The following is a 25,121-nucleotide window of genomic DNA, read 5'->3' as shown; positions in this document are numbered from 1 at the left end:
AGTCCTGGTGAGTGAAACCAGGCAAGGGAAAATCCAGATGGATCAGGGATGATCGGACTTCTGGTGTTGGAAAGTCCAAGTAGGTCAAGGGGTGATCGGATACTTGGCACGAAGAGGAAAATCCAGATGGATCGGGATGGTCGGACATCTGGTGTGGAAAAGTCTAAGTGGGTCAAAGGATTGACCGGACACTTAGCGGAGTGCTAGCAGTCAAGGGAGTGACCGGATGCTAGTACCAACAGTCAAAGTTGACCGGATGTTGGTGTGGAAGCCTTAGGTTTAGGGTGAGAAGTTTAGATCGGGCTGCTGACCGATCCGGTAGAGCGTTTCTGATCGGTGCGGTGACCGATCGGGCGTGCTGATGGCTGAATTCAACTGTGGTCTGGAGACCGATCGAAGCAACGCAACCTCGCGAAGAAAGCCGTGGATCGGTCTGCGGACCGATCCACCCATCGATCGGTCCGAGACCGATCGGGCATAGATCGATGGCGGAAGAATGAACGATCGGTCATGGACCGATCGGGATGTTCCTGATCGGTCCGCGCCGATCGAGACGCCGATCGACAAGGACGGCTGATCGGTCTGTGGACCGATCAGGAGGTTCCCTGATCGGTCCATGGACCGATCAGGAATCTAGCCGTTGCGACGCAACGGCTAGTTCTCTGCTCTTCTTCTTCGCAGGTATAAAAGAGGGCTACAGGACTTCGGTGAAAGCTCTCCTTTAGCTACTCCTTCTTCCTTCTGGAAGTTCTCTCCTACCTGAAGCTTCTGCTTCTTCTTCCTGCTGAGCTTTGTTGAGCTCGTTGGGTGCTAAAGCTTCGCGTGAGCTTCTTCCTGTTGCTGGTTTTCTAGCTAGGCTTGGATCCAAGAAGCTGCTGCTTCACCAGGGTTCCTGCTGACTTCAACAAGGCAAGCAAGTGTTGTTTACATTTCTGTTCTTGTTTTCTTGTTCCTATTTGTACTCCTATTGCTGTTGCAAAGATTGTGGTGAGGTTTCTCCACCCACAAGGAGTATCTATTAGCCGGGTTTCCGGGGACTCATCCACCGACGGATTGGTAGGCTTCGTCCACCTTACGGACACGCCGAGGAGTAGGAGCCCTAATCTCCGAACCTCGTTACATCCTTGTGTTAAGGTTTGGTTCTCTTCTCTTTCGTTTCTTTGTATTTTCCGCTGCGCTAACAAATTGTAGGAAGAAACGAGCGATTTGGGGCGGCTATTCACACCCCCCCTCTCTAGCCGAGTACGAACGATCCTAACACCTTTTGCCTTCTTTGTCATCCAAGTTTGGCGTTCTACTGTCATCGCCTCTAGAAGTGATGAAGTAAAAAATGAACGAAGTCTTATCTGCTTTCTGCGGATTTATGCTATGTTTTATAGATTTTTAACGGATTTATTCTGTGTTTTGCAGATTTATGATTTGAGATTTTGTTATTCATGTGACTATGGTCTGATTTATATTATTGTTTATTTATTTGTAATTCTTACAGCATATTAAGATATGTAACTTATCATTTATCTTCTTTGTGCTCTATATCAAAGTACCCATATCATTTCTTATTTTGTTGTTCATGTGACTATGGTCAGATTTAGTGACTAGCTTACATATTTTGTTATTCATGTGACTAGTTTATCATGACTGATCGCAAAGCGATCACATTTTTTGTCCTGCGTCACAGAGCATATGTTATTAGAGAAATGATATGCTGATATGGTTAGATTTATTGATATTTTACTCGAAGACAATATCTTGCAACATATTTTACTTGATCGCTCTGTGGTCAATATCTTTAATATTCAATTAGGTCTGCTGATCATTTTTGAAACTATAAATTAGCCTTATTATCATTTTATTATAGTCTTCAACAGTACAGTTCTTGTTCTTTCGACACTGGTTGTGGCACTTCCATTTCCATACTTCGATGAGGGTTCCTTCAATTCTATGCATGGCATTAGTTCTACTACAGCCGACAAGATCTTATTCTTCTTTGTGTGTGTTTTCTCAGATGACTTATCTACAACAAACTATTTCATTTAGTTTAAATTTATGCCTTCATTTAGTTTAAATTATCCTTAAAACATTTACTTTTTCATATAATTTACATTAACTGATATGAAAACAATTGCAGGACAAAGGAACAAATATTTATGGCTACTAACTCTTCATCATCAACATCTTTCACTCGAAAATGTATGAGTGATGCACAAGGTGAAACTCCCCATATATTATGTTATTGTGGGTTAAGAGCTAATATTTAAACATCATGGAAGGAAACCAATCCAAGAAGGTGATTTTTCATGTCTAAAATTTAGAGTAAGTTTTCTTTATATAAAATTGTTTCAAAACCAACTGTATTTATATGTTTTTTAAATATTGGGTTCTAATTAAGATTATTCGATATTTAAGAAAGAGGATGTGACTTCTTCTTATGGCACGACCCAGAATTATCAGAAAGAACTAAGATAATTATTAATGATCTGAAGAGGGATAATAACAAATTGCAGATGGAGATTAGTGAATTGAAGAAATCTAATATGTACATCAAAAATACAGTTGATTACAATGGTCTTTGGGAGAATGTGAACAACTCTGTTACTATAAAATTAAGTGATGAAATATATTCATTGAATAGGAAGTTTAGAGTTGCTATCGTTGTAGTTGTGTTTACTTGAATTGTGATGATTATGAGATGGTTGATGTGGTTTGCTATAAGGAGCAAAACTTCTATTAACTTTTTTAATTCTGACTCGGCTATGGCTTAATATGGAGATTTTGTTTGCTTATTTCTGTTAGTATTAGCCCTAGTACCAATTATGAGATGATTGTAAATGACACATTATTGTATCATATATCATTATTAATAAAAGGTAAAGTTAGTTATTATATTTATTTTAGTTCAGTGTCAATTGAATAAGTATAATAATGTCCTTGAGTAGTAGGTTCTTATCTACAATATATCAATTGATTGAATTGATAGTGAGATATTGTAGAGAACACTACTCTTAACTATTCCTAGTCAAGCATTAATATACAAAGGACAATATTAATACATTGAGACTAACATATAGGTCAACGGATGACTTGATCTCACAAGTCATGGATATGAGATATCAAGTTGACACATGGGTATATATTATAGAATATATACTGAATGACCCGCCATGAGAATGTTTCATGGATCGTTATATGCATGTCATAAACATTCTCATATGACTATTGGTATGAATAGTCCTTTGACCTGAAGTCACTACGGTTCCCTACATAAGGAGTTGTGTACTTTGGTATCGGCAAACGTCACTTGTAACAAGGTGGACAATAAAGTCGATCACTGGGTATTCAATGAATTATGTGGAGGGATGTGAGTGATGTAGATGAGATCTATCCTTTCCATATGACGGAAGTAATATCTGTGGTCCCCTTGATTAGTAGGACACAAGAAAGCATGACCATGCGCAAATGAGTCAATATGAGATATTGAGCTTATTTTATTGAGTGTGTCTACTTAGAGATCAAGAAATACAAAGGTTGATAAGAGGATGACACGGTCTATGCCTCATTGATCAACCTAGATATTAAGGATAGGGGGACCAAGTCATACAAGATAATAGTCACGGACAGGTTAGGTCGGATCTTGACCTTCTCGTCACTTGGGTAGCAATGATGCCTTGCTAGATATCACTCATTGCTTATATATCTAAATAATTTTAGATACATTGCTAACGTTACAAGAGTCTATTGGGTCACACACAAAGAACACGTTGACTTGGAAATGGATTATGGGGTTAAGTTTAATCGAAATTATACACATTGAGTTAAACTCGAATGAATTCAGATTAGACTTATTGAGTAATGGGTTAGACTCATTAGTTTATTGGGTTAATGACTTATTAGGTTAATGGTTAATCCAATATTCTAAATCCAACCCATTAAGATTAATGAATATTAATAGAGATTAATATATCATTAATCAAAAGGAAGATCAAGAGACAAAAGTATTTCGTATTCATTGGATGAATACAAAAGTCATTTGTAAAAGTAACATTTAGGTGAAGTAACCTTTTTGGTAAAGTAACCTTTTTAGTGAAGTAACCTATTTGGTAAAGTAACCCTTTTATGAAGTCACCTTATATAGATGATGTGACCTTTTGGGTGAGTGTGCTCTTCTTGGTTTTTCTCTTCTTCCTTTTCTTCTCTTGGCTAAAAACAACCTTGTAAAGTTGCTAGCACAACGAAGGTTGTTTCTTCTCCAAGTTGTGAGTTTGTGAAACGGATGGAGAACGTGTTAGTGTGGATACCGTAGAGGCGCGGACGTACTGATCGTGCTGAGATCCGCATTTAAAGAAATGTTGCTGTCGGGATTGCGAAGGGCACGCAGCAAAGGTATAACTTTCTCATGTAGAAGAATTAGTACTTAGTATATGGTTTCCTTTCGCATGGATCTTCTGGAAAGGAACTAGATGTTTCCGCTGCACTTTTGCGTATTTAGCGCCCTAGTTCCTAACAGTGGTATCAGAGCCACTTGCGAAGGCATATACTAAGTTGCAGTAGAATTTCATATGTGATATAGAAATTGCATGACATGTTTATTATGATTTGCATGATTATGAGCAAGTTTCGGCCAAGAGGTTTTTAGCGAAACCATCATGGCGTTGTAGCTCATAATTAGTTGTTTAAATCATAGTAAATTTTGTCATAATAGATTGAGAATGTTATATGACATGGTGTATGGTTATGACCCTTAAACTCTGATGTGATTGGATGTGTGTGTGTAATTCATAATACGGCCTGCGTGTCGTGCCTCTCCTCTTTTATTCTAGTTGTAAATTTAGACTACACTCGAATGTAACTCGAGTTTTCTTTAGATTTTGTAATGTATAAATTAGAGAAAAATAAGTCTACTTGATGACAGTGAAAAGGGAGAAGGTCAACAACACATGACGACCAAGGAAGCATTTGGAGAAGATGCTTTTGAAGCACTTGGAGAAGATGCTTTTGCCTAGGTTGATTTTCCAATCTTCTCATTAGCTTGAGTGGATCATAGATAATGGGGTCATAACCATGTCATATTTCTTTTATGCATATATGTGATGTGTGTCATGATATGCTATGTGATGCATGTGTAGTTTAATCATGATTAGGTCTTTTTAAATATGTCTACCAAAGTTTAGTACTCACTACTAGCTCAATCAATTGTGGTCAGGTTTTGCCAAAGCAAAGTGACTCGATTTATCTTACTAAAGTGCGACAGGATAATTGTGATGTCCGACTACTAAGCTTTGGATGTAACTTAACTAAGTTGAGAACTTAGAGGCATATCCCATACAATGTAATTCAATTATACTAGTCTTGGGCGATTAGCTAAAGCTAACTCAAGATGTGTTATAATGTGGATTTCATAAGATGGGAAAATGAACAAATAGTCTTGTTCACCTAATGATACAAGAGTTACATAGGATGTAATTGGTAAACGTTGTCTACCTAAGTTATACAAATCTTGGGTGATTAACCACAGCTAGCTCAAGAAAAGGTAAAATATGGATCTTGTCCAATTGGTACACGTTGTCTACCTAAGTTATACTAAGTCTTGGGTGATTAGCCAAAGTTAACTCAAAATGAGGTATAATATGGATCTTGTCCCACATGAATGTTATCGCAATTGGATTTGAAGCTGGTAGTGTGGGTAAAACCACATCTATGACTTGCTTCTACCAAAGCTTTACAATTTAGTGGGAGAATCATTTAATTAAAGTCCTAGTTAAATGATCAAAATATGATACTTATTTCTGTATTTTATTGTTGTAGATCACCATGTCATCAAATATGTCAAATACTCTCTCTCTCTGTGATCTGTCCTTGATAAGGACAAGCTCAATGCAGCTAACTTCCTGGACTGGTATAGAAACCTTAGAATAGTTCTCAAACAAGAAAGAAAATTGTACATCCTAGAGCAGCCCATTCCTGAAGCACCCCCCACAACTGCTACTAGAGCTGATAAGGATGCTTATAAGAAGCATCATGATGATGCATTAGATGTATCATGCCTTATGCTCGCCACCATGAACTCTGAGCTTCAGAAACAACATGAGAACATGGATGCTTATGATATGGTTGAACATCTTAGACAACTATATCAAGGACAAGCAAGACATGAGAGATTTGAGATCTCCATGGCTCTATTTCAATGTAGAATACAAGAAGGAAGTCCTGTAAGGCCTTATGTGCTCAAAATGATTGGGTATGTGGAGAACCTACAACGATTGGGATTTCCACTAGGCCAAGAATTGACCACTGACCTTATTTTGCAATCATTGTCTGAAAGCTATAGTCAATTTGTCATAAATTATAACATGAATGAAATTGACAAGTCATTGCTTGAGATGTTGAACATGTTAAGAACTACTGAACTCAACCTTAAGAAGGTAAATCCTAGTACCATTTTGATGGTGCCAAATAGAAAAGGCAAGTGGAAGCCTAAAGGTAAGGGTAAGACCCAAGCCAAAGGCAAAGGCAAGACTCATGCACTGAAACCTAAAAGCGGGGTAGCTAAGGAAGGAACCTACTTCCACTGTGGTGAAAAAGGACACTGGAAGCGGAACTGCAAGTTGTACCTAGAGGAAGTGAAACGGAAGAAAAGTGAGACTTCTGCATCATGTATAAATGTTATAGAAGTTAATCTATCTATTTCCTCTTCATGGGTATTAGATACCGGGTATGCATCTCACATTTGTACTAATATGCAGGGGCTGAGAAATAGTAGATCTTTGACAAAGGGCGAAGTGGACCTACGAGTAGGCAATGGTGCAAGAGTTGCTGCTATAGCTATAGGAACATATTCCTTATCTTTGCCCATTGGGCTTGTTTTAGAACTTGAAGAGTGCTGTTATGTGCCTGCCTTAACTAAGAACATCATCTCTGTTTCTTATTTGGACAAGAAAGAATTCTCATTTGTAATAAAGGACAAATCTTGTTCAGTTTATTTCAATGAAATGTTCTATTGTAGTGCACATCTCGTGAATGGACTCTATGTTCTAAACTTTGAAAACCCAATCTATAACAAAAATACCAAACAGTTCAAGTCTAGTGATTTGAACCAAACATATTTCTGGCATTGTCGCCTAGGACACATAAATGAGAGTCGTATATCCCAACTCTATAAGGATGGACTTCTGGACTCATTTGATTTTGAATCATATGAGGCATGCGAATCTTGTCTTCGAGGCAAGATGACAAAGACTCCATTTAGTGGACATGGCGAAAGGGCTAATGATCTGTTAAGACTCATACAAACATATGTATGTGGACCTTTCAGAATAGCTGCTAGACGAGGCTATTATTACTTCATTACCTTCACTAATGATCTCAGTAGATACGGCTATGTTTATCTGATGAGACACAAGTCAGAATCCTTTGAAAAGTTCAAAGAATTCAAGAATGAAGTACAAAACCAACTTGGTAAGAGTATTAAAATGTTTCGATCAGATCGAGGTGGGGAATACCTTAGCCAAGAGTTTCATGACCATCTCATTGAGTGTAGGATCATATCTCAGCTCACTCCACCTAGAACACCACAATGGAATCGTGTATCAGAAAGGAGAAATCGCACCTTATTAGATATGGTGCGATCGATGATGAGTCATATAGATCTTCCTACTTTCTTCTGGGGGCATGCTCTGGAGACGATCGCTTTCACACTTAACCGAGTTCCATCTAAAGCCGTCATAAAGACATCATATACAACATGGATTGAGAAGAGTCCCAAGATGTCTTTTATGAAGATTTGGGGTTGTGAGGCTTACATTCAACGACAAGTCTCAGATAATGTAAAGCCCGGAAAAAATTCCCGAATTTATTTTAGAAATACCCTATGATTTTTCTAGATTTTTAGGATATTTTTACATAATTTTTGGAGTACCGGAAGTAGCAAAAACAAATAAGTCGCAAAATGGTTTACGCGGGAATTGAACCCGGGACCCATCGGAGCCTACGACTTATTATGTGTTCCGGAAACCAAGTGAACCCAGCAGGGCCGTGCTGAAAGGATAGGAAATCAGATATATTTGTATTTGATTTGGGAGAAATAACTATTCGATATAAATAGAAAACTTAAGTGGGATTGGTTTATTTTTTTTTTTTGGTTTGGTATTTTCTCTCCTCAACGAAGCCTTTCTCTCCCTCTCCCGTTTCTTTCTCTCGGCGCAGCAAACAAAGCAAAGGAGACCTAGGGTTCCTTCCCTAGGATCGTGTGTTCACTTTTCCGGCGACAACACCAGCACGAAGTCGGTTCTTCTCCGCGAGAGGAATGCGAGGACGTAAGCGGTTCGTCGAACGGAGCAGTTTTTCCGGAAAACCTAGCGGATAGAATCGTAAGAAAACCTTGTGATTGAGGTAAGAAACCCCTCACTTGCAGTATAATTGCTCTCGCTTGTTAGTTTTGGCGTTAGTTTAGTAGTTCTACAGTTTTCAGTTTTAGGGTGTGCTTTTAGTGCACACCAAGCATTCGGTAGAATGCCCAGTTCAGAAGGATGCACCAGTAGGCGTCCTAACAGCATGTAAAATGTATTAGAAACATTTTATTCAGCTTATTATCAGTTATTACAGCTATATGGATCAGATATCCATTGGGTGGGCTCCCACAGTAGCCTCTAGGTTCAGATAACCTAGCTCTAGGTTCAGATAACCTAGAACAGCAAAGTAAAATAAAACAGTATTCAGTATTTTACTTTTATTCAGTTGGCACTGTACTTGGATCAGATATCCATGGGCTGGACTCCCACAGTCGTCCCTAGGTTCAGATAACCTAGTAACCCTGCTGGATTCGGAACTTGCAATCCCGGGTCTCGTAGGGATGCGCGCACAGTAAGTACAGTTGCCAGGGCCCAACAGCATGTTTAGTATTTTCATCTATTATTATATATATAGTTTTCCAAATATGTAATCAGTGATGGAAACACTAACTTAGTTTAGTTTCAGTTAATTATCTCAGTTAAGTTTCATGATTTGAGTTCATGACCAGTTAGATGTATATGCATGATCAGTTCAGTATTTATGCTTAGTTCAGATACAGTATGTTATGCTCAGCTTGTTTGTATGCCATGATCAGTTCAGTACATGTTGTATGCCATGCCATGTTGCCATGCTCAGTTCAGTTTTCAAACAGCATGATTTAAAACCATAATCGCATAGTTGCATGTTTTTGTGAGCTAGATGGTTTCTTACTAAACTTCTTAGCTTACAGATGCTATTTTTCTTATACTGCAGATACCGGTAAAAGAAAAGTGGACTAGCGGAGGCTGGGGGGCGATGCTACGATGATGTGTGTGTGCAAGGGGTCTGGAATAAAGATCCTTGGGATCTATACGCTTTTATTTCAGTTCTAGTACTTAACATGTCTAGTTTTATGACTTAGTCTTGTTACTAGGTGTTATAGTTTAGTAAACTATGTCTTGTTTAGTTTATCATATTTAGAACGTTAGTATTTACATGCTAGAGTGTTTTTCATGTATATAGAGCTTGTGTATGTGATTTTTGGCACGAATTAGTGCTGGAAATCAGAAATTCTGATTTCATTTCAGACTATCAGAACCTGGATCGGTCGGCAGACCGATCCAGTGCTACTCCTCTTTCGGAGAAGATTCCCAGATTCCTGGATCGGTCAGCCGACCGACCCAGCATCGAACAGAAGGCATCCCAGCGTCTCCAGGTGCCTGGATCAGTCTGCAGACCGATCCAGACACACCTGGATCGGTCTTGCCGACCGATCCAGCCTCTGCTGGATAGGTCCGCAGACCGATCCAGCAGGGCACAGAATCACGGCAAGTTTAGTCGAGCCGTGGATCGAACAGCAGCTAGCTGGGAAGTTAGCTTGGAGTTCTAGCTCAGACGGGAGGTCAAGTATCCTCCTTAGCACATATACCCCAACCGAAAAGATCTTGAACCCTTCCTTATAACAGCATGGGTGTACCAGTTGTCAGTTTAACAGAGTCAGTTAGTGAAACTTTATTTTACCCAGTTTAGGGCACAGTACAGCACGATAGCTTCAGTAGTTAATGTAGAGATCCGGCTCACAGCTTAGTACCCAGGAGTTGGGGCGTTACAGATAAACTTGGACCCAAATCAGACAAGTGCTATTTTGTATGATATCCCAAGGAAACAAAGGGATATTACTATAATCCCACAGAAGACAACGTGTTCATTGCCAGAACTAGTGTCTTTCTAGAAAGGGAATTTATTTCTAGAAAGACTAGTGGGAGTGAAGTTGATCTTGAAGAAATTCAAGATATACAAACTAGCATTGATGCCTTGATGGAAATTGAACAGGCACCACAAGAAGTTGTGGAGCAACAACCTGTTCAAGTAACACACTCCACGCAGATCTGATAGGACCCGTCGTCAACCTGAGAGATATTCATTTCTCTTGTCTGACTACGGTGATGTAGAGCTTATTGGTCTTGATGAACCTACATCTTATCAGGAAGCTGTACATGACCCAGATTCTGAGAAATGGCTAAAGACCATGAGATCTGAAATGAAATCCATGTTCACTAATCAAGTATGGACTTTGGTTGATCCACCTGAAGGGATCAAACCCATTGGGTGTAAGTGAGTCTTCAAAGTGAAGACTGACATGGATGGACATAAGCATACCTATAAAGGTAGATTGGTAGCTAAAGGTTTCCAGCAAATTCATGGTATATACTATGATGAAACTTTTTCACCAGTTGTGATGCTTAAGTCCATTCGGATTTTACTTGCTATTGTAGCTTACTATGATTATGAGATATGACAGATGGATGTCAAAATTATATTTCTTAATGGAAATCTACTCGAGGATGTGTATATGACATAACCTAAGGGTTTTGTAGATCCAAAGCATGCTGGAAAGGTTTGTAAGTTGCAAAGATCCATTTATGGATTAAAGCAAGCTTCTAGAAGTTGGAATCTTCGATTCGATGATGCGATCAAAACGTTTGGTTTCATTAAAAATGAAGATAAACCTTGTGTCTATAAGAAGGTTAGTGGGAGCACAATCATCTTTCTCATATTGTACGTAGATGACATACTACTCATTGGAAATGATATCCCTACTTTTCAGTCAGTGAAGACTTGGCTTGGGAATTGTTTTTCAATGAAAGACTTAGGTGAAGCAACCTATATTTTAGGCCTTAAGATTTATAGAGATAGATCTAAAATATTGCTTGGCCTAAGTTAAAGTACATACATTGACAAGGTGCTTAAACGTTTACCATAGAGAATTCCAAGAAGGGATTCTTGCCTATGTCACATGGTGTGAGTCTTTCGAAGACTCAGTGTCCCTCTTCTAAGGTAAAAAAGGACCGCATGGATCAGATTCCTTATGCATCTGCTATAGGGTCTATCATGTACGCCATGTTTTGTACTCACCCAGATGTATCATATGCTTTAAGCATGACGAGCAGATACTAGTCAGATCCAGGCGAAGGTCACTGGACAGCAGTCAAGAATATTCTTAAGTACTTGAGAAGGACTCAAGATTATTTCTTGATCTTTGGAGGTGATGAAGAGCTTGTTGTAACGGGTTACACTGATGCTAGCTTCCAAACAGATAATGATGATTATAGATCGCAGTCAGGGTATGTGTTTTGCTTAAATGGTGGTATTGTGAGCTGGAAGAGTTCGAAGTAGGACACAGTCGCTGATTCTACAACAGAAGCTGAGTATATTGCTGCTTCAGCTGCAGCAAAGGAGGGTGTTTGGATCAGGAAGTTCATTGCAGAGCTTGATGTTGTTCCTAGTATAACGAGTCCAATAGACCTCTATTGTGATAACAATGGGGCTATTGCACAGGCTAAGGAACCTCATTCTCATCAGAGATCCAAACACATACTACGTCGATTTCATCTCATTCGAGAGATTATCGATAGAAGAGATGTGAAAATATGCAGAGTACCGACCGATGCTAACATTGCATATCCTTTGACCAAAGCTTTGACACAGAGAAAGCATGATGGTCACACTAGGTCCATGGGTATTCGATATCTTAGTGATTGACACTAGTGCTAGTGGGAGATTGTTAGTATTAGCCCTAGTACCAATTATGAGATGATTGTAAATGGCACATTATTGTATCATATATCATTATTAATAAAAGACAAAGTTGGTTATTATATTTATTTCAGTTCAGTGCCAATTGAATAAGTATAATAATGTCCTTGAGTAGTAGGTTTTTATCTACAATATATCAATTGGTTGAATTGATAGTGAGATATTGTAGAGAACACTATTCTTAACTATTCCTAATCAAGCATTAATATACAAAGGACAATATTAATGCGTTGAGACTAGTATGTAGGTCAACGGATGACTTGATCTCACAAGTCATGGATATGAGATATCAGGTTGACACATGAGTATATATTATAGAATATATACTGAATGACCCGCCATGAGAATATTTCATGGATCGTTATATGTGTGTCATAAACATTCTCATGTGACTATTGGTATGAATAGTCCTTGACCTGAAGTCACTACGGCGCCCTACATAAGGAGTTGTGTACTTTGGTATCGGCAAACGTCACCTGTAACAAGGTGGACAATAAAGTCGATCACTGGGTATGCAATGAATTATGCAGAGGGATGTGAGTGATGTAGATGAGATCTATCCTTTCCATATGACGAAGCAATATATGTGGGCCCCTTGATTAGTAGGACACAAGAAAGCATGACCATGCGCAAATGAGTCAATATGAGATATTGAGCTTATTTTATTGAGTGTGTCTACTTAGAGATCAAGAAACACAAAGGTTGATAAGAGGATGACACGGTCTATGCCTCATTGATCAACCTAGATATCAAGGATAGGGGGACCAAGTCATACAAGATAATAGCCATGGACAGGTTAGGTCGGATCTTGACCTTCTCGTCACTTGGATAGCAATGATGCCTTGCTAGATATCACTTATTGCTTATATATCTAAATAATTTTAAATACATTGCCAACGTTACGAGAGTCTATTGGGTCACACACAAAGAACACGTTGACTTGGAGATGGATTATGGGGTTAAGTTTAATCCGAATTATACACATTGAGTTAAACTCGAATGAATTCAGATTAGACTTATTGAGTAATGGGTTAGACTCATTGGTTTATTGGGTTAATGGCTTATTAGGTTAATGGTTAATCCAATATTCTAAATTCAACCCATTAAGATTAATGAATATTAATAGAGATTAATATATCATTAATCAAAAGGAAGATCAAGAGACAAAAGTATTTCGTATTCATTGGATGAATACAAAAGCCATTTGTAAAAGTAACATTTAGGTGAAGTAACTTTTTTGGTAAAGTAACCTTTTTGGTGAAGTAACCTATTTGGTAAAGTAACCCTTTTGTGAAGTCACCTTATATAGATGATGTGACCTTTTGGGTGAGTGTGCTCTTCTTGGTTTTGCTCTTCTTCCTTTTCTTCTCTTGGCCAAAAACAACCATGTAGAGTTGCTAGCACAACGAAGGTTGTTTCTTCTCCAAGTTGTGAGTTTGTGAGACGGACGGAGAACGTGTTAGTGTGGATACCGTAGAAGCGCAGACGTACTGATCGTGCTGAGATCCGCATTTAAAGAAATGTTGCTGTCGGGATTTCGAAGGGCACGCAGCAAAGGTATAACTTTCTCATATTTAAGAATTAGTACTTAGTATATGGTTTCATTTCGCGTGGATCTTTTGGAAAGGAACTAGATGTTTTCCGCTGCGCTTTCGCGTGTTTAGCGCCCTAGTTCCTAACAATTTCAACCAGGGTCATTATATTTTGGCTTCACTTGACTACTAGTTGAAGTAGACAATTTGTTCCTATTGTGTTTAATACTTGCATTTCAAGCATGGTTGCATTTTTTTGGAGGCCTCGAATGAGCTCAGTTTTTTACTACACCATGGTTGATAACGTAGTGGCACATTACTCTTGGCTTGAGCTTCTACTATGCTGGATTGTTTGTCTATTGAAGCACCGCTTATCAATGCTTAGCATTTCATTGGAAGCTTAAAGGAAACCACATAAAATTTACTCTTTGCTAACACTTGTTAGTTATCTGTCTCCCTGTATGCCACATCTGCTATTGCAAATACATGAGGATTTAGCTCGCCAAATGGATCCACTTTATATTGTGTCATCATGTGATAATCATATAGATGGCGTAACCTTTGATATGGATTTGTAGCAATTAGAATATTTCCGGTATAAGTCTGCCATGGAAATGCTTATCAATATTAGAACAGTATACCACAAAAGTAAAACATACAATAAATGAGGTAGAACATACATAAATTACGTTGCCCTTTTTTTTACCTTTATCTTTCACATTTATATATGATACTCAAATAAATCAGGTTGATCTCAAAAACACAAATTAATCAATAAAAAATTTCAAATGCTAGTTACACTAATTGGCTTTTGCATAAAGAGTCCAAAAATAACTAAATCAATAAAGTATTACATAAAAATCTAATTGCATTACAATCTTCAATTAAAAAAAAACTCTGTACAAGTGCCAACATAAACCTTAGAACCCCTAAGAAGGTCAACATTACAATCTTCCTTGTCTCCCAGCTGAGAGGTGTTTTGCCAGATACCCTATAACCTATGAAATTGTTCCAATAATGAAGGAATCAGAAAGCGTAAGGAAAGTCGGGAAAATGATAAATTCAGCTTAAAACAAGTTTGCATATAAACCAATCAAAATCTCAGAGACCTGCATAACTTGAATTAACATAGTTGTGGATTATGAAAAGAGCAATCAAACAAAATGCAAGACTTTATTTCGGTCTATATAGGAATCCAGAACTAAGAAAATGTAATCATATCAATAGAAGCAAAATCCAAAAATCTTTCTTTCCAATTTGGACTGGACTCATAAATAAATGAAATGTAAAATGAAATGTAAAATGAAATGTATAATTACCAATGAAATGTAAAATCATGCTTTCTAATTTTAATTGAACTCTTAAATAATCTCAACAATACCCATTTCTTGCCAAAATTACCAACTCTAAATGAATATACAAATGAAATGTAAAATGATAAATTCTAAATTAAAAAAAATTTATGCGTCTAACTTACATTTTGACTGGAGTGATCATCGATCATACTTAGAGAATTCAAATTTGATAATTCATCTTGCTTTTTATCAACTGTAGAACCCTATAGACAGATGTACTTATGTTCAATATTAATAAATAAAAAAAGTAAAATCAATTATCACCAAAACATAACACCAAAAGCAATTTTCACCAAATATACAACCAAACCTTTTTCTGAGACTTTGTCATCGCCTTTTTCACAATTTTCTCAATTTTGGATTGTTTTTGTTTCATCGGTGGACGTCCACAAGACCTTACTTTTAGAGGACTGTGAAACTGTTTGCTCTCATTTCTTAATTCCTCATGTATTTTATTGTTGTCCTGATTACCATCCAATAAATCACCAATATTTATATCCATAATCTTTTTTTTTTGCTTCTTTCAATATCTCTGTTAAAACAAAGCACCTTTCATCACTTTTTGACCCAAGCTGCCCCACTTCCTGTAACAATGGTTGAAGATTATTATATCTTTGTTGTTCCTCTGCATGATGACAAGAAATCATCATAAATATTGGTGATTCCTTTATATCCATGTTTAATGTCTTTGCGTCATCATTCCAATATATAATTTTCTGGAACTATAGTAACATTTCTTTTCACCAGAATAGATAATAAATGTTTACACATAATTCCACGAAACTCAAAGAGACGACACAAACACTTTATCTGACATTGTAGCTCATTATATTGTACCCAAAAAGAAATATTTTTTGGAGTTGCTCCCTCTTTCCCATATATAGTTTCCATCACCTCAAAAAAGAGTGTTGCCCCTTCTTGCTTCACAAATGAAGTGTTACAAAACATCAAACCTCGCAGTTCATCTTGAAACAACTTGAATATTTTGTTAGTGTAAACACTTTGAAATTGCTTTTCAATTGGATTGCCACTAATAACTGGAATGATTGAATTGAAAGATACAAAATCAGAATTATCTTCCTTTTCAATCTTGTTTTTCAAAGCATTGTCATATTGTTCAATAAATTGCTTCAAAATTGTTTTTGAATGTGCATAATCATCGAAAAATGCATTCATACTTTCACTTCTATGACTTATCGACATCCTTGTCCAAAATTTATCTTTCACATATACAAGCATCCACTTATGATAAATTTCATATAAAGAATTCAGTCAATCATTTTTCTCTAAGTTAAATTCTTCGATCAATATTTTCCAGTTGCTATCACATTCTTCAGATGTCATAGAATTATAAACAATATTTTTCAAGTTTCTCTTTATCAACTTATAGTTAGCATGACTACTAAACTTGGATGGAAGCTTTTTCATAATATGTCAAAGACATAAATGATGATGCGAGTCTGGAAATACCTCAAGAATTGCAATTTCCATGTCTTTGCATTGATCCGTAATAATAGCTCATGGAGCTCGTCCTCTCATGCATTTTAACCATGATTTAAATAACCAAATGAAAGTTTCAGAATCTTCTTTAGATGTCAAATCACAGCCAAGTAATATGGATTCACCATGATGATTTACTCCAACAAATGGAGCAAATGGCATATCATAACTATTTGTAAGATATGTAGTATCAAATATAATGACATTAAAAAAAGAATTACATGCAACCCTAGATCTTGCATCAGCCCAAAATATATTTCTTATGCGAGAATCTTCATCTACGTCAATCACATAAAAGAAATTTGAATTTCTATTTTACATACAACAAAAGTAATTATTCAAGGTCTCTGTATTACCATTCCCAAACCTTAATCTTCGTGCTTCAGCCACATAATTTCTACACTTTCTCTCATCAAACGACAAATTTTCATAGCCACCAGCTTCAACAATAAATGAATGAAAACTCTTACTCAAAGGTATTCTCGTTTGATCATTCAACTCTAATTTCCTCTTAGTTTGGAATCTAACACTTTATTACATCTAAAATGTCTTAACTTCCTTGGACTTAATGCATGATTGTGTTCAAGTTCAATACTAGTAATGATACATAATCCATCATTCTGAATTATAATATTAATCCTTGCTTTGCAATCTGTTTTGCTACAAGGTCTAGGATAAAAGGAAGTTTTCACTCTAGGAGCAGTCTTACCATTTTTAGAGCATCCGAACGAAAAATACTTCAGCTGACCATCATCTCCTTTTTTGGAACCTAGCTCTGAAATACCAAAACCAAGACCTTGGGAATAGGACTTGTAAAAATCACGAACTTCTTCTTCAACTGAAAAACACATCCCAATTTATGAAGTATCAACTCTGTTTTAGCTTAACGAATCACCCAACACTTGGAAATCACCCTCAATTAATAGTTCTTGCTCCATAACTATTTTACAACCTAAATTCAAACAAAATGGTTATTAGTAAATGATAAATCAACTGGTAAAGTGATGCAGGACAATCAGCTCTGTGACGTAGGACAAAAAATGTGATCATCCTGTGATCACTATGAACTCATGATAAGCTAGTCACATGAACAACAAAATCTGTAAGCTAGTCACTAAATCTGACCATAGTCACATGAACAACAAAATAAGAAATGATATAGGTACTTTGATACAGAGCACAAAGAAGATAAATGATAAACTACATATCTTAACATGCTACAAGAATTACAACAAAATAAACAATAACATAAATCAGACCATAGTCACATGAATAATAAAATCTCGAATCACAAATCTACAAAAAAACAACATAAATCTGTTAAAAATCTATAAAACACAACATAAATCTGTAGAAAGCAGATAAGACTTCGTCCGTTTTTTACTTTGTCACTTCTAGAGGCGGCGACAGCAGAACGCCAAACTTGGATGACAAAGAAGGCGAAAGGGACGTGACAGAGAAGATGAAAGGAGTCTTTGGAATCACTTACGTCCTTCTAAGGAGGAGATCAGCGCTTGGAAATCTTGAACCCGCTCAGAAATGGATGGTGGCGGAGTGGGTTGGTCGCGTCATAGCGGCAGGTTGGGTAAACCTTAGGAAACAAGGACGGCGGCACGGGAAAGAGGAAAGAGATCTTCACGGGAAAAGCGAAGGAGGGTTTTATGCCGTTTGTGAGTAAGATTTCATACCGTTTTGTTGTTTTCCCATGTAGGATGGATGACTCATTCGTGGAGGGTTTCATGCCCTTTTTTCACCCAGTATATCATTTCTCTTTATTTTATGTTCTTGATTATTCTTAAAAATTTAATGATGCATGAAATAATAGTCATGCTCTATGTTTTAAACATATATACATGTAGCAGTATTAAAAACATAGTAAACTTGTAGATTTTTGTTTCATGTGTATAGATTCTATAAATCTTAACTAATATATATGTATTTTTCGAAGGGACGAGAGAGATATACACGAATGAATTGACTTTGTTTCAATATTGTCTTGTTAATGCGGAGAAGATATTTTGCACATCGTAAAATGTTAATTTATCAATCTTAATTGACATATTAATTAATTTTGACATCTTAAATATAATATAGTCACACTGATTGGATGTAGTAAATATTTTATTTTCGATTAATTTTTTTTTTTAACTATTATCTTATATATTATAAATAGAAAATAATTTTTCTAGTAAAATAACGGTTTTTAACAGTTAAAAAATGATTAAAGATAATGATTTTAAAATATTGTGAAAAAATAAAGGCAACGATTTTTAACATTGCCTTTTTAACGATTGTTAAAGTATATATTTTCTAATTACTATAGACAACCATTTCTAAACTATTGTAAAAAATAATTAAAGACCACTATGTTAAAGGGTTGTCAAACAATTATCTAATATTGAAATACTCAAGAAAGACAATAATATTTAATTGTTCAAAGATAACAATATAAAATTGTTATCGTTTAGCATATTTTTAATCATCTTGTCAATTATAATAATTTTTAAGTATTAAAGATAACGAAAAAATCTATTAGTATTTTAGTTAGAGTGATATTTGTTGTACGTGCATGCAGATGACACCTATTATGTATGAATTTTAAAATATTAAAAAAATTTAATATAATTTTCTCAGCGATTTACAGGTGACACCATTTAATTGTAATAAATAGCTTTATTTAATTTAATTAGTCATCAACATTTCATTTAAGCAATATGCAATTCTTTTTTTCATAAAATTTGTAATCAAATTATATGTCCATTTACATAATTTAATCGTATAGGTATCTCTATTGGTCCCTTTTATATAATATAATTATATAGATAGCTCTGTTTATTTGTTTTATGTATTTGAATTAATTATCGATATTTATTTTATTTTATTTTTTTATAAAAGCAGATTATAAATGGTACGTTGAATTAAAAGATGTGATGGAACGAAAAAGATTTGAATTAATCAGAATATTTTGAAGAATGCAATTATTGAGTCTTAAATACGAGTATGAATTGCTCTTGCAGTTAAATTAGTAGTTATAACTTATTGTTTTTTCATATTTTTTTAAAAAATATAATTTTTATCCTAAATTATAAATCCTAAGTACTATGATTTAAAAATAATACTAAAGGTTCACGATTCACAAATAGATGTAAGGATAACATTTCATAATTTTTTATGTCTAAATTTTACTTTATTAATCTTAAAAGTGGATGGTTCGTTTATTGTATAAATTGAAAATATAATTTATCCATATTCTACCATCAATCTTTAACTATTTCACTAGTTTACTTTAATAATAAATTAATTAGAGAATCAAATATTTTAAAATAAAATAAGATAAATTCATAATTATCAACCATTTGATAGTTTTCAAAAAGAAAATTATATCATTTTGATATTATATAGTATTACTGTTGATTTTGGATGCTCATCACTATTTGTAAGGATAGTTATCCATTTGGATATAATAAAAGAAAATAAAAGACAACCAGTATTTAGAAGTCATATCTCATTTATTCACCGCCCATTTTACATAATATCAAATTTAATTAATTTAATAAATGAAATGGATCAAAAATTAATAGCCCAAACATCAGCTAAGCTGGCGGGATGGATTGCATACAATCGTTTGACTGGAACTACATTAATTGCAATATTGTTTGTACTGATATACATTTTACAAGGACATTTTAAAAATTTTATATAAATTATTTATTATATGTTATTTTTTTAATATTAGATAGACAATCTTCCTCATTAATACTGATTTACACCTACTTAAATATTCATCCTTAATAAAATTTAAATGGGTAAAAAATCAAAAGAACATCCCAAATTATACAAGAGCTTCTCTTTTTTGAAAAAAAAATAATAAAAAAAACACTCCATCAAATATTTTATCCCTAAAATACTTAAATTCGAATGTTACTGTAGTATCTACGCTACTACAAACTATAATGCTCTTACTTTAAATTTCATTGTAGTAGCTAGGATTACTATTACGATGTGTAACAATTATTCTATAGATATTCTAATGCGTGCAAGTTATAATTGTTTTAAAATAATTTTGATTAATTGAAATGAGTGATAAAATTTTAATATTTTTGGTCAAGTTGATAAAAGTTATTTTGATATAATAATATTCAAAATTTAGAATTGAAGGTTCAAAATTGTAAGAGTTTATATACAACTGTGTAGCGGTCATTGGGAGACCGAATCCTCAGGTCCACTTTTTATAGATCAGGGGATGGTCGATTGAATCACGGGTGTGATTCAATCGTAATTGATTGTGATCCCTCCCTAGATTCATCTTCCCATTTAAGTTATAGTTTGAATCGGGATGGGCGGCCGGAGGCCGCTAGTGGTAGGCGGGTGGCCGAACTGCCATGCGTCGAGCGAGAGTGGCCTCCGGCCACCTGCCCCAACCCAAACTATAGTCTAGATGAGAAGTGTTCACCTAAAGGGGATCATAACTAATTACGATCAAATCATGACCACGATCTGACTACAATTGTATTGTTGACCATCCCCTAATCCATAAAAAAAAAACTCAGGGATCCTTGCTCCAGCCACTAGTAGTTACTACGGGTACTAAATAATCAAAAGTTATTATAATGTAAAAAAATAATTATTTCATTTTAATTAAAAATATTATATATAAATCACTATTATATTAAAATACTTTTAATAATTTCATCAAAATTATTTAAACTTTATTAAAATTATTTTAAATGTGTTAAAATTACTTTAGAGCTAAATCATAAATCCTAAACATTAAAATCTTAAATTATAACACTATTATATTAAAATATTCTTTATCAAATTAGTGAAACTTATTTAAAATTCATTAAAATCATTTTAAATTAGTTAAAATCACTTAAAAATCATTATAATAACTACCTTACAATATGTAAACACTACCAAATAACTACTACAATATTACAATAGTATTATATTAAGTGTTATAAATTATAGTAATTGCCGAATAATTTCTACGGATTATAATCTAACCATAACTGTTGTAATTAAACGTAGTTTTGAAATAAAACTATCTAGGCGTGTACTTTCGATTTTTTTTTTTAAATATTCTTTTATGATTTACATAATTTAGGATGTCTTTTAATTTTACCGAATTTAAATTTTAGCTCTATTAATTATTATTTTTTTAGTGTCCATAGGAGCGCGTGTCATTCATTAAATTAGCACAACTGGCTGTTTAATTGTGAATTAAGCGATCACAATCCAACTTAATTATAAAACTGAAACCCTAGCTATGTATGCGCTGTGTTACACAGTCAATCATTCATATAACACCCTAGATTCGAACAAATTACAATCGGTAAAATTATTCATTGATGTGGCAAAAAAAAAAAAAGGTGATTCGCTCGCCCAGCGCCTCCGCCAACCCGTCCCTAGGCCATCACGGATGGCTACTAGTTATTAGTGCAAATGACCAAGACATGGGGGAGGTCATGCTTGATCACGCTGAATTTTAACCCCAAGACCTCATGTGACAACATCTCATATCTTAACCATCGCATCGCCCCCGAGGGAACAGGTAAAATTATTCATTTAGCTCCCTAGCTTTGGGGTCCTCGACCGTAAAATGATCAAATTAGTCGGAGTGATTTGTGATGTCCCGTAGCAGATTCATTCTGCATGATCCATAAGCTGTTCCCACATAGTCGAATGAGAACGTTTAGATGAGCGTATCCGGCGGAGCATCGTAATTGAGCCACCCTTTAATTAAATTAAATGAATTTCGGTTTGCTTGGCCTTCCGGTCTCACTTCCTGACTCTCCCCTCGCAGGTCGCTCCCGAGAGAGATGGTCGAAGCGGAGCGCCACCACGCATCCGTCGAGCGTACAATCCGAGATCCCTGATTCACCGATCGCGTCTCCTCCTGCCTAATTCACCGATGGCGAACTCGGAGGCAGTCGAGTCGTTGGCCGGGCCCGCGTCGGCGGCGGCGGCGACGGCGAGGGCGGAGGAGTTGAAGAAAGAACTGTGGAGGCTGGTGAGGGAAATCTCGGAGTCGGAGGATTGCAGCGTAGAATCTTACGAGGACGCGTCCAGGGCGCTCGACGCCCTCAAGGACATCAGGTTCCGCGGGAGCGTGAGTTCGAAGGAGGCTCTCGCGTGCCAGAGGAAGGCGGAGGGAAAGATGGAGCCGGCGGGCGTACCGAAGCATTTTTTGTGCCCGATCTCCTCCGAGACGATGAGAGATCCCGTCATCCTTGCCTCCGGACAGGTATCGGTGGTTCTGGAGTCTGGATTTACCGAATTCATCGTTTTTGGTTCTACGGCAGAAGAAATGTTGCTTTCATAAATTCCCTTTCCTCTTTCTTCATAAGCTGTGCATTACTACTGGATTTTAGGACCACGGAGATTCTGGTAGATGATTTGATTTATGTCTCTTTTTTTTTTCTCTTTTATTATTTTGCCCAAGGTCGATCCTTTTTCCATGCTCCATGCTCCATGCTCCATGGTATGTATGCTTTTGTGTTAGTCGCTGTTTTTCAAATGGGATTTCCTGTGAGGTTATGGCAATTGACAAGTGTAAAACGTAGGGTTCTGCTTACTTTCCAGTTCTATATTTCATTTTGGTATTTTACTTCAGTCAAAGGAAAGCAAAAGCAATAGAAGAAGACTTACCATGGAACCTTGTCTCTTACCTTCCATGTCTAGACTGTCATCATTTTCCAACCTTTAGGTAAATTTCTACCTACCCTGTATTTTACTTTTATCCAAAGAAAGTTTTCTCTAATCCTTTTTGGGGTTGTATTATGGATCCAAGTGTCAAAGAACATTTCTGAAACTTGATGCAGAAGTAAGTCGGTTCTGGTTCTATCATGCTCAGAATGCATTGGTTTTCATGTGTAGAAATAATCCCACTCTATAATTGCAAATCTTATTTGCGTTTCCTTGTAATTGAAATTTGTCTGGGTGAATAACAATAATGGTGTTGGTATTGCTGCAAATGCTTTGTTCCTTTGCTTGCAATAAACATTTGCTGCTTCTGTTTGTGAAGGTTGGATTTTTAGTGGCTCTGCTATTTTTGTGTCACTACGATTGATGCCTTTTGCAGACCTATGACAGGCTTTTCATTCAGGAATGGTTCAGTTCCGGGAATAGAACATGCCCACAAACTCAACAAGTTCTATCCGACTTCACCCTCACCCCGAATCATCTCGTACGCAGCATGATCTCCCAATGGCGCATTGAACATGGCCTCACTCTCCCTCCACAAGATCATGAGCAAGGAGGGTTGATAACTAGAAAGGAGCGGAATGCACTTCGTAGGATCCTCGACAAGATATCATCGTCCTCCAACATTCCAGAACAAAAGCAAGCAGTTAGAGAGCTCCGTCTGCTCACCAAGCAAAACGGATCGTTTCGTGCATTGGTGGGGGAGAACCCAGATGCAATATCACATTTGGTGTCTGTTCTTTCTGTCCCGGGATTGAATTGCGACCTGCAGGTGCAGGAGGATGCTGTGACGACGATGCTTAACCTTTCGATCCATGAAAGCAATAAGAAGATTGTGGGTGATAACCCGCAAGCAGTTGCTTTGCTTATTGAGGCACTGAGGACCGGAAACATGGAGACCCGTAGCAATTCAGCTGCAGCATTGTTCAGCTTGTCTGCCCTCGAGTCCAACAAAGTAAAGATTGTTAAAATGGGCGCGATGAAACCGCTGGTGGAACTGCTAGAACAAGGCAGCCACAGTGCCAAGAAGGACGCCGGTTCCGCAATCTTCAACCTCTGCATATCTCATGAAAACCGGGCCGGGGCACTGATGGAAGGGGTGGTGGGTGTTCTGCTGAAGTCAATCGCAGACCAATCACTCGTCGATGAATCACTGGCGATCCTCGCATTGTTATCAAGAGACCAGGAGGCGGTCGAGGAGATTGCCGAGAACGGCGGCGTGGCCTCCATGCTGAGCTTAGTGAAGGACAGCGATCGCACCCGCAACAAACAAAACAACAAAGAGAATGCAGCAGCCATTCTGTTCGCAATTTGCATGCATGACCGGACAAAGCTGCGGGAGGTTGCAGAGGAGGAGGAGAAGACCGGGAGCATTTCTCACTTGGCTGAGAACGGCACCCCCAGGGCGCGCAGAAAGGCTGCTGGAATTCTGGAAAAATGGAAGAAGAGGTTGCGCAGCACACATTATTCATGTTGAGGAATCAATCAATCATCAAGGTGAAGATGCACATATATATGTAAATAATACCCCAATCTCTTCTCTTCAGTTCGTGGAGACTACATCTTCTGAGATGTAGAAAAAGATCTGGTATTTTTTTTCCCCCCAATAATGTCTGTCTTTTGCATAAACATGATTTTTGTCTGCGACTAGCTATCGAGATTCGTTTGCTATCCTGCAAAAATATATGCTTTAGATAGCGGCCTTCAAAACTAGTGCCTATATCCTGCTATTTCTAGTAAGTAGTAGTATTTTTAATGGAGAATAAGGGGCGGTGGTTGCGGTGAACTGCACTCACCAGCTATGGTTCAGTGGGTGGCTTGGCAGCGGCGCCGCTCAGTGATTGCGACCCCCGCGTTTACGCGCTTTGCATCCACCTTACTGTTTGTCTTGAACCCCACCCACAAATCACGGTTCCGCTTGAAGGATTGCACGACACGGCATGAGGGC

At 36.7% G+C, this 25,121-nt stretch overlaps 1 protein-coding gene across 2 annotated transcripts; it reads left to right on the top strand.

The window, feature by feature from the left end:
* The first annotated feature begins 22,211 nt into the window (after window positions 1-22,211).
* Window positions 22,212-24,823, top strand: LOC122055987 (U-box domain-containing protein 9-like). Of its 2 annotated transcripts, none has more exons than XM_042617710.1 (2): window positions 22,212-22,715; window positions 23,577-24,823. In XM_042617710.1, exons 1-2 carry the CDS (start codon window positions 22,383-22,385, stop codon window positions 24,648-24,650), a joined length of 1,407 nt encoding a protein of 468 aa, XP_042473644.1. In that variant the 5' UTR covers window positions 22,212-22,382; the 3' UTR covers window positions 24,651-24,823. The 2 variants fall into 2 exon arrangements, with proteins under 2 accessions (XP_042473644.1, XP_042473643.1); XM_042617709.1 differs by having other exon boundaries at window positions 22,214-22,715; window positions 23,553-24,823.
* The last annotated feature ends 298 nt before the right edge of the window (window positions 24,824-25,121 follow it).

This window comes from Zingiber officinale, chromosome 3B, assembly GCF_018446385.1.
Source record: "Zingiber officinale cultivar Zhangliang chromosome 3B, Zo_v1.1, whole genome shotgun sequence".
Classification (NCBI taxonomy): domain Eukaryota; kingdom Viridiplantae; phylum Streptophyta; class Magnoliopsida; order Zingiberales; family Zingiberaceae; genus Zingiber; species Zingiber officinale.
The sequence above is the reverse complement of the archived record's forward strand: the minus strand, read 5'-3'. Positions and strand labels throughout refer to the sequence as shown.